The sequence below is a fragment of the Neltuma alba genome, unplaced genomic scaffold, assembly GCF_004799145.2.
Source record: "Neltuma alba isolate B1F8T4 unplaced genomic scaffold, ASM479914v2 tig00013768_pilon, whole genome shotgun sequence".
NCBI lineage: Eukaryota > Viridiplantae > Streptophyta > Magnoliopsida > Fabales > Fabaceae > Neltuma > Neltuma alba.
This window is the reverse complement of record NW_021637897.1, coordinates 1-9,844: the sequence shown is the minus strand read 5'-3', so window position 1 is coordinate 9,844 and position 9,844 is coordinate 1. Positions and strand designations below refer to the sequence as shown.

General features: G+C 36.9%; 1 protein-coding gene across 1 annotated transcript; it reads right to left on the bottom strand.

Annotated features, from left to right (window-relative positions):
• Positions 1–1,022: 1,022 nt before the first annotated feature.
• On the bottom strand, positions 1,023–3,795 carry LOC114739100 (protein IQ-DOMAIN 1-like). The gene is made up of 5 exons (XM_028927152.1): positions 3,359–3,795; positions 2,951–3,253; positions 2,591–2,839; positions 2,271–2,411; positions 1,023–2,142 (listed from the first exon to the last, which is right to left on the bottom strand). Exons 1-5 carry the CDS (start codon positions 3,461–3,463, stop codon positions 1,333–1,335), a joined length of 1,608 nt encoding a protein of 535 aa, XP_028782985.1. The 5' UTR covers positions 3,464–3,795; the 3' UTR covers positions 1,023–1,332.
• Positions 3,796–9,844: the final 6,049 nt, after the last annotated feature.

Here is a 9,844-nt window from a genome sequence, read left to right as displayed (position 1 = left end):
ATAAATAAACTAAAAAATTGTATATTTATCAATTATGTAAGAAATTTAATGATGTGAATTATAAATAAGATTAAAAAAAATCTTCTATCTTTTCGTATAAATCGAACCAGGAGAACAATCAATCGGGTTAATGTGACAATAATGTTTAGTAATACTCCCATCATTTTTACGTGAGGCTTGATTCTTTTTACAAGGGACTTAACACATTTATATAAGCATTAATTACGTAAAGAGAGATAAGGCTGCATTAATTTAATAAACTTTACTGAGCAAGGATAATTTTAAAAAAAAAGGAAAACATGTAGGTATTTAATTAACAAAATTGACAAATTTTAATTACATTTATTAATCTGTGTGAAAATAATTGTCAACAATTTCTTGGGGAAAGAATCCAATCGGAATAGTGAGTATTATGACAGAAGATTTTTTTAATCTTATTTATAAGTAAAATTCTTCAAAATAAAAATAGAAGTAAATATATGAGAAAAATTATGTATCTGTTTACATGGTCATGCTTATAATTTAAACACTTGTCTTTCGCAAAGGTTGATATCACAAAACGATGCAGCGTCCGCTCATAAATGTACTGCTCCATGCCCTTACTTTCTTCCCTTATTAGCATCAGGGGAACCAAGCCCCAAGCTCATCTTGGAATAACATGTACGACTGGTATCATCAATAGCTTTAATTATCTTTCACATATACATCCTCATTTTTCTCGCGACTGCACACTAGGCCTGCTTTGCAGGGAATTTTATTTAGAGCAAAAGTTACTATTTATCACATAAAATTGGTGGCACAAAATAGCACTGGATTATTTTCAACGCACCAAATGGATCTAAGATTTTGGCGAGTAATTTCCTTGAGTATGAATGGAGTATAAATTGGCATCTTTTAGATTGAAGGAAGTTTCTTATCCACACAGCTAAGCAAGGACATTGTGCTAATTGTGCGTGATCATTCATAACAATTATTGATTTGTTGTCGTCCCCAGTGGATGAGAAACAGAGAGAGATGGAACAAGCACAGGGAAAATTTCTGAGAAACTGGAGATTACGCTTATTTTTCACAGGACAATCCATAGAATTCATTGAAAAGAATGATAAACACACATCAATAATTATCAGCAGCCTCCTAGCAACTTTGCAGCTCCTACATCTAGTTCAGGCCACCCCCAATCAATTTAGGGTGAGCGGGTCAATGAAAATTAATTCTCGCATCAAAATCTTTTATTAAGATGGCCCCTTAAAAAAGATATCAAGTTTCCGGCAAAGACAAAGAACCTGCAGATCTCTCACACTTCGTTAATGGTTATCAGAGTTTGGCTTCTAATCATCTCAACCACCTTCTAAGATCACCAGTTGAAGATGGAGAAATCTCGCCACCAAGACTCTCGGTGTAGCAAGAAGAATAATTGGATTGCTGCTCCAACCCAAAGTGTGAAGCACTCACGCTTTTGAAGCTTGGACTTCTTAAATTATGCCCATAATTTCCATAACCCATTGCAACACCATAAGGGTCTGGAGCATTGGGGAATGAAAGCCTCTTCTTTGCTATTGATCCTGCCCTGTCCCTCTCCGGCGTAGATGGCCTCTGCCTCGGAGCGCTCTGAGACCGAACTCGGGCCTTTGCAGACTCAGTTGCAGCCATGTAATTAGGCAACGTACCCCCGCCACTGATACTCGTTCCAACCCTTCCATTTTGGTACAGACTTCCAGAATAATGGTAATTGGACCTTAAACTTGGGGTTTGAGATGTATGGTAGCTTCTATCTTCCCTACCACATCGAGGGCTCGCAGACCGGACTTGGATAGGCCGTGATTTTGCAGGAGATGGGGTTGCAGGAGATTGATGAAAAGAGCTATTTGGGTGGCTTCTGTGGAGTGGGGAAGCCACTGAATGTCTCTGGGGTTGGTGTGGGTTATATTGATAATTTGGATGTGATCTTCTGTAGTTAGATCCCAGATATGAGTAAGGCTGAGAAGTGTCAATTTCTACAGTTTTAATGGTGTCTCTTTGATCAGTCGAAGCTCTTCCTCTGGTCTCCCATGGCTTTGAAGCCATCCACCTGTCCAGCCATTTCGGTCTCTCTTCCAGTTCATCTTCATTTCCAATCGATGAGTTCCAACCATTTCTCAAAAGCTATGACATTGTTATCCGATATACAATCAAATATCAGCTCAAGAACTTCAGAAAATGAAGGGAAAAAAACAGAGAGAGAAAGGAAAAAAAATCACAGAAGGTTGGGAAAAGCAGCGTAATGTAGGAACCTGTTGCGAGAAAGCTCGAGACAATGACTTGTCACGCTTCATAGCTGCTGCTTCTTTCCTCTGCTGTAACATGGCTTTAAGTTCCTCAACTGTGTGTGGGCGTTCATCCCAGTCGTCTGCAATACTGCTTCCTTCTTTTGACTGCGACCAAAAACCAAATTCAAACGGAATATGTTTACATCAGTGAACACTTCTCTGAAACTGTGGTTTGACAAACAACTTGGGAAGAAACAGAAAAGATACTTTTTGGTCTTTACTTTTTACCCATCTCATAATTGCTCATTCAAAAAGTAAATGAAAAGGCTCACTTCTTCACTTACCATTGATCTCCTGTCTGAAATATCCTGAAGATACCGCGACTCCCAAACGCTGTTGGTGTCACTGAATGTGGATTTTCTACTACTGGTCTCGTGGGAGAACCGCGAGCGCTGGTCAAGCACTCTGGCTTGCACTCGAACCAGAGCCTGCATGCACCGAAGGGTCATTTTTGCCTGCTTCCGAACATTATGACCCCTCACCAAAGCTTGCAATTTCACCAACCCTTTAAGCGCTCGAAGTGCCCTCCTTGCCTTGGAAGTTCAAGAAATCTGTAAGTTAACTTTCATTTCTTTTCTTCTCATAGCCGTTTTATCAAAGGTGTGAAGGATTTTATGTATGAACTCAGATCTAGCTAAACTTACAAGGTATCCTCTAAAAGCAGTTTGAATCACCGTAGCAGCATAGTGCTCCCTGGCTTGATTCGAAGGCCTTTTAAACCTAGCAGCTTCCGCTGCTGCCTGAGCGGTGACCATGGCCGCTTCAGCCTTTGCTACCGCCGCGGCAAGCGCATTGTTCTGATCCGTCGCCATCACCGTCGGCACAGGAGCACGACCAGCAGTTGTGGCAGCCGAATCGAGGTTCTCCTTTGTTGGGGTGTGCTGAATACTCACCGCAGCGTCCTGATTCGCTGTTTTTCTGAAAAGCCATCGTCGTTTTTCTCTTTTCTGCAAAAAGAGTTCAGGAAATCGATGTTTCTTTCTTGACAAGAACAGAAATGGCTGATAGGGGAAAACGGGAAAATCGAAGTCGAGTTGCGGCGAGCTAGTTACCTTGTCTTCGTCTTCTTCTTGGTTCCTTTTGTCAGTGTCTTTGGTTGGAGATCTAAATGCCCTTTTCACAGCGGTCAACCAGGAGGTACCTCCCTTCTTCCCCATCAGAGAGAAATGCGTACAGTAAAACCGGGCTACATCACATGTACTGCACAGAAGAGAAGTGCTAAAAAACAGGGCGCGGAAAAAGCCAGAAACTGCGAAAGCTAGATGACAGAGAGAAAGGAAGATAGAGAGAGAGAGAGAGTGAAGGAAAATTAACAGGAGGAGAAATGGCCGGCGTATTATAACAGTGACGCACAGATTCAATCTTGTGGAATCTCATATAATTCAGTAGCAGTACGAAAGCAAGGGAGGGAACGGTGCAGTAAGCTTATCCTCATGACTCGGATCGTGAAAAGCCCCCCTCTGTATAGTTGGCATTCAACGAACCGTGCGGTCAATGAAATTATCGAAAAACTCAGGCATCAAATTCAAGAATTAATACACTGGGCGGTGGGTGGGATCAATGAAATTATTTGGTAAACCAGGAATATATAGAGTAGAAAACAGACAAGAGAGGGAGGGAGTGAATGAAAGTGGGGTTAAAGATGAAGTTTTTGGTAAGAAATTTAAGATGCGGAAAAAGATGACCTTTGGGGCAGTATTAAAATATAATAATGAAAGCGTTATTGGAAGGGGGAAGGTGACAGCAGAAGCAGATTTTACAGAATTTAATATATAGGAAAGAGTACGTAATAGGAATATTATAAAAGCAGCGGGAAGAGCTTTGGAGAGACGAGATGGCAGGCAGGGGCTATTATATACTCTACAAAGGTGTTGTTAGTAAATAATCTGGTGAATGGGTGAGTCAGTGTGCGGGGGTGATGGATTTGGGGGATCGAGGAGGCCACCAGAGCAGGTGCACATGTGGGCTCCACTCGAATCGGCCAACTTCCCGAACCGAACGAGCGTTTGTAACAAAATTTGCCGTTAAAAAGAATTAAAACAGAGTTGCGCCTGTTGAGATGGATTCCTCAGACAAATATGAAGAATAAATTTGATGACGTGATAATATTTCAGCAATTTTATGATTTTTTTTTTTTAAAGAAGGATTATAAAGCGCGAAGAAACAGGAGGAGCAGCACATATCTGATGACTGGCGGAGTCACATGGGTGTGGTTGTCGTGATGCTCAACCTTGGCCCTCTCCCTCTTCTGCTTCCGCTGCCCTGCTCTTGTACTCTCTCCCCAAGACCGGTCAAACTGTCCTAGATTCTCTCCCTCCTCCTTATTTTTTTTACTTCTTGTTATTATTATTATGCCCATATGGTCTCATTCATTTCGCTGTCCCAGACCTTAGAAGGGGCCCAGTTTGGTGCATATTCCAAAGCTACATGGGTCTTCTCTACCAATGCACGTTTCGCACAATTATCATCAGGCCCAAGAACAAGCCCATTGGGCTGAATTGTTAAAGGTATAGGAGGCATATCACAGCACTGGTCTGTTTTCCATAACTTTTGAGCCCATCTGTGAATGATGGTTCGCCAGACGCCATAGAAGGGGAAATGCCTTTTCCTGTTGTTGGTCTCTCTTTCAGTAGCACCTTTGTTTTGGGCTTAGTCATGCTCCAGAAAGTAACAACCTCTTTATTCTTCTGGTCTCTCTCTCAGTAGCGCCTTTGTTTTGGGCTAATTAATACTCCTTCCCGAACTTATTATAATCTTTAAATAACTAATTTATAGATAATAAATAATTAGTTAAAAATAATAAATAGATTAAAAATATATTTTTGTTTTTAAATATGCCCTTGTAATAATGTGAAAAAAAGAAAAGAACATGTTTGGAAAAATGTGATAAGAGATATTATGGTAAAAGAGAGAGAATGAATAATTAAGGATGAAATGAGAAAAAAGTGCATTAAATATTAAGACAAACACCAAATTAAAGCTTATGAAATAGATCACACTCCTCCAATTTGAAGCTTATAAATAGGATAGGAGGGAGTACTATTCTTCACAAACGTATTTCAAATGTGTATAAATGGGGGTGTGCTAATTTTGATTTCTCAAACGACATAAGATATATTACCTTCAGTATTTAATATAAGAACTAGAATTTAGTCTTAAATGTAAGATCATAATCTATTTTGTCTCTCATTTTTTTTCCAAAACATCCCTATTGATTGAAAGAGAATCCAACCAAAAGGGATTCCAATACACATGATTATAGAGGATAATTTAAGAAGACCAACACACATTCATGATAAATAACTAAATCAATACACATTTATGATAAATAACTAATTTAACTATTTTTTGTATTATCAGATTAATTGTATAGCTTTTATATAAGGACCGTAGCATGTGTATGTGTGTGTATAAATCCAAAGCAGATAATGGAATGATGATATCACGATGATATCAGTGGCCGCATATTATTGACATCGCTCGACATCAATGAAATTTCATGGAAATCACATGCATAAATACACCTGAAAACAAAATTGAGACAAAAGCTTTAATTTAAACCAAAGTAAAAGCAAGCTGAAGATTATCAAAATAAATTAGTGGAGATCATATTGCTTTCTTACTCAGTTACTCCAATAATCTTTAAGCCTTCATAATTGATGGACATCGGATTGGGACGAAAGCTTTCAATTATTTTGCCTCTCATACCGAATTTAGCAAGATATATTTTTCAATTAATTATTTTTTGCCACATGTTTTTCAATTAATTAACGTCCTCAGGTTATAATAAAAATACCTTCACCTTATATTAACATTGAATCTATAATTAGAGCGTAAACTTCAGGAAAAGTCTTGTTAACCGTCTCCATTTAGAAATTGTACTGATTGATGCAACTCTATAATCATCTTCAACAAATGCAGCTTTTGTTCACTTGTAAATGACATATGTTCAACTATGGACAAAATTATTCAAGACAAAAATCATTTGCCCATGGTTAAAAATATCTTATAAACAATTAGAAAGGAGTTATGCTCATTTAAATTTAGGTCCCCTTAACTAATAAAACTTTTAAATAGGTATATTTTAACCAGTTTTTTCTAAACTTTCATGGCTCTCAGCCTCTCACACTAAATTTTGTAAGAGCCTTTTAATTTCCTCATAATCAACTAATAACGTCAGCCAGTTCAATAACAATCTTACCTTACATTGTTTGAAGTGGACTGCAAACTTTTAATGCCACTCACACCCATTTACGAGAGCCTTTTACTTTAATCAATTTACGTCAGATCAAGAACAGTATCTTACTTTTAGTGCTACTAAATCCAAATTCTCACAAGAGCTTTTTCTTCAAATTAATTCATTAACGTCAGAGAGATTAATTACCATCTTACCTGATACTAACATTGAATTGGGTTGAAAGCATTGATCAATCATCAAATTTAACAAGAGCTATATTTTAAACATCAATTAACGTCACATCAATAACAATCTTGATTATACATATGAAGAAATTAAATGCTATACTTGGGAGAGTACACACGTACGCATATTTCAAAGCAGAAAACGAAGTCTGAGCTTAAATTTATTTCGTCAAAGAAATATGATATATACTCCAAAACAGATAACGAAATGATGATATCACGATGATATCAGTTGCCATATATTATTGGAATAGCTCGGAATGAAAGAAATTTCAATGAAACCACGTATATAAATGCATATGAGTCCTTCCAAAAGTTACTAAACCCTAATCTAACTCCTCAAGGGCGAAAGAGACAAATGATATGGCCAAAGCAAGAAATGATATAAGCGAAGCATGCCTTGTTTTCGCCAATTATCATATTCGTTGTTTTAGTTGGATACGATTGAGGAAGACTTGTCACTTCCACGTACAAACTTGACCTCTCCTTTTTTCTTTCCCTCCTTCCAGGTTCAATTATTATAACTCCACGTTTCTGTTTTAATTTCTCCCTCTCGCTAGGGTTTTTGACATTGATAGAAGTAAAAGATGACAAAAACATTGGGGTCATGTTACTTAATCAATGCGATGCTACGGTACCGTTTTGCCGTAAAAGTAGTCGACAGTAATATAACCACCATTTTGGCTGCAACTCCATCTCCTTCATGTATCACTCCTGTCTGCTTCTTACAACACTTCACTATATCTTTCATCTATCCATCTCAATTATTATGAACCATTGGTTAGGCTTATCTATCTATATATGGATATATATAGTATACAGTGTACTGAGTTAGATAGCAAATCAAAATGCACCTTAATTATTTTGTTGTACCACAGATAGATTAATTAGCTATAATAATGCTGAATTAGACGAACATTATCTCCTCTTCTTTCTTTGCTTGTTTTTAATCATAAGCTTCTGTGAAAAAAGTTGAAAGCCATGTGTGTGGCCTTAGACATGGATCGACTGAGCTGGATGGTAGAACATGCAGGATTTGTACTTGTTTACAGAAGAAAGTTTTGTGTGTGGTCATAAAATTCTGGTGTTTTAATTAATCAGTGTGTATATATATAACTAATAACACATTTTGTCGCTGTCGATTTCATATTTCTCTTGAATTGCGTGCTTCTTGAATGGATTTCGTACGCCGTGGAACATGCGGCGCGTCACTTGTTTAAAACTATATATAATATTTTATATATATATATATTATGTGATCTTTTGTTTTGATTTTACGTGTTTTTAATTCTTTTTTTTTTTTAATTCATGAGTGGCAGGGCCTTGTAAGAGGTTCAGGATTTGAACTGAAAACAGGAAAAAATATGGCCAAGACCGACGTCAGTTATACGTGTGGGAATAAAAGAAAGGGATAATCAAGAAAGGAGAGGGCGAGAGAAAGGGAGAAAAAAGGCACCTAATGATTAGGATAATGTAATAGTATTTCACAAAGTAATTGAGAGATATGATTAACTATTCATTATTAATATTCCAATTTGAATTAGGAGATATATCCTATCAATATATCTTATCAGCAAGTTAAAATCGCATCTAGATTCTATCAGAAACTACATGAGGAAAAAGTAACAAATAAAATATTTTAAGCGTATACATCTAATTTTTCCCTTCATGTGCCTTAAAGCGCATCACTCTTCTTATTGTAGGTTTATTTTGAAAGAAGCCTCAAGACTTTTAAGAGCAAACATTGTGAAAATAAACAAGATCAGCAGCAATTAAAATTAATTTCAAGAATTAAGTCAGTCTGTAATCTCCTTTGGCTCAAGCTAATTTTTTTGTCTGGTGATGAGAGTTAGATAGTGAAATAATTAAACATATAGACGACATACATAGGGTCAGGGGAGTTGGATAATGCTGTGCTTGCTTGCTGCATGTCCACCACCTGTTTGTGGTTATTCAAACGCTTAGCACCCGATTTTTAAAAGCTGATCTTTTGCCATCATGTGACGAAACAATAAATAGCTTTTCGCTTTAATATTCTTAAACACTTAACTTTCAAAGTACCAACAAAATTAATTATGACAATCATACAAATCAATACGTAATTTATTAGAGTCCTGGCAAGCCTCATAATTTAAATAATGCTTGTACTATGTAATGAGATCTTTATATTGGCACTGGGATATATATACATATATATACTATGATTTAACCTTAACTTTCTATATTAATATACTGAGCTCTTAAGTGTCAGGCCTAAAAGAAAAAAAACAAAAGCCAGTGAACACTGACTAAAGTGAAGGGTATAGGTTTATTCCGAGGTCCCCTTACTCTTTATAGATCCTTCACAAGTTTTCTCAAGCCCTCCTTTTTAAAAATTACGTTTATTAATTACAACCCAAAGACTGAGTTAACCTTGTTGAACTAGCGACAAAGCTGATAATATTTCTGAGCTGAAGAAATATAAGTATTTGTAGAGAAGGAGACACAAAGGGCCCAGACAGCGTGATGGGTATCATATTTGATTCTACATGCAGTGAGACAATCGATTAATGTTCAGAGTGAAAAGGCACTGTATCACCATCTTTACCTCCATGTCTCTCTGTTCAAAAAAGCTTTTTGAGTGAGAATAAAAATCATCTAACAAAAGAGAACCAATGGTGTTCACAAAGAGAGGCTATGGATATACCATATGTAACTCAGGAATCTAGCGTTTTTCCTGGTTTATAATTATTAATGCTATATAGCTAGCCTTCCAGCAAGCGAAAATGTCTCATCACAAAACCTCAAAATGATCGTGGATAAGAAAGGAATCAATCACATGAAATTTTTTCTATGATAAGTTCATCGATACACATAAACATAGAAAGAAAAGGAAAGAAATTAAAAGTTCCTTCTCTCTCAATGAATCGATCAGGTCCCAAGTGATGATGAGGCAAAAGAATGCGTAGCATTAATTATAACTAAGGAATCTCTTGGAAATCACATGGAGCTAGCTAGCAAGAATAGGATTAAAGCAGAATGAAATGAAAGTGAGAGTGTCTGCTTCTTTCTCCGATAAGAAAACGCCTCTCTATGTTTTGTTATTGCCTGGATGTTAGTAAAAAGAGAATAAACGT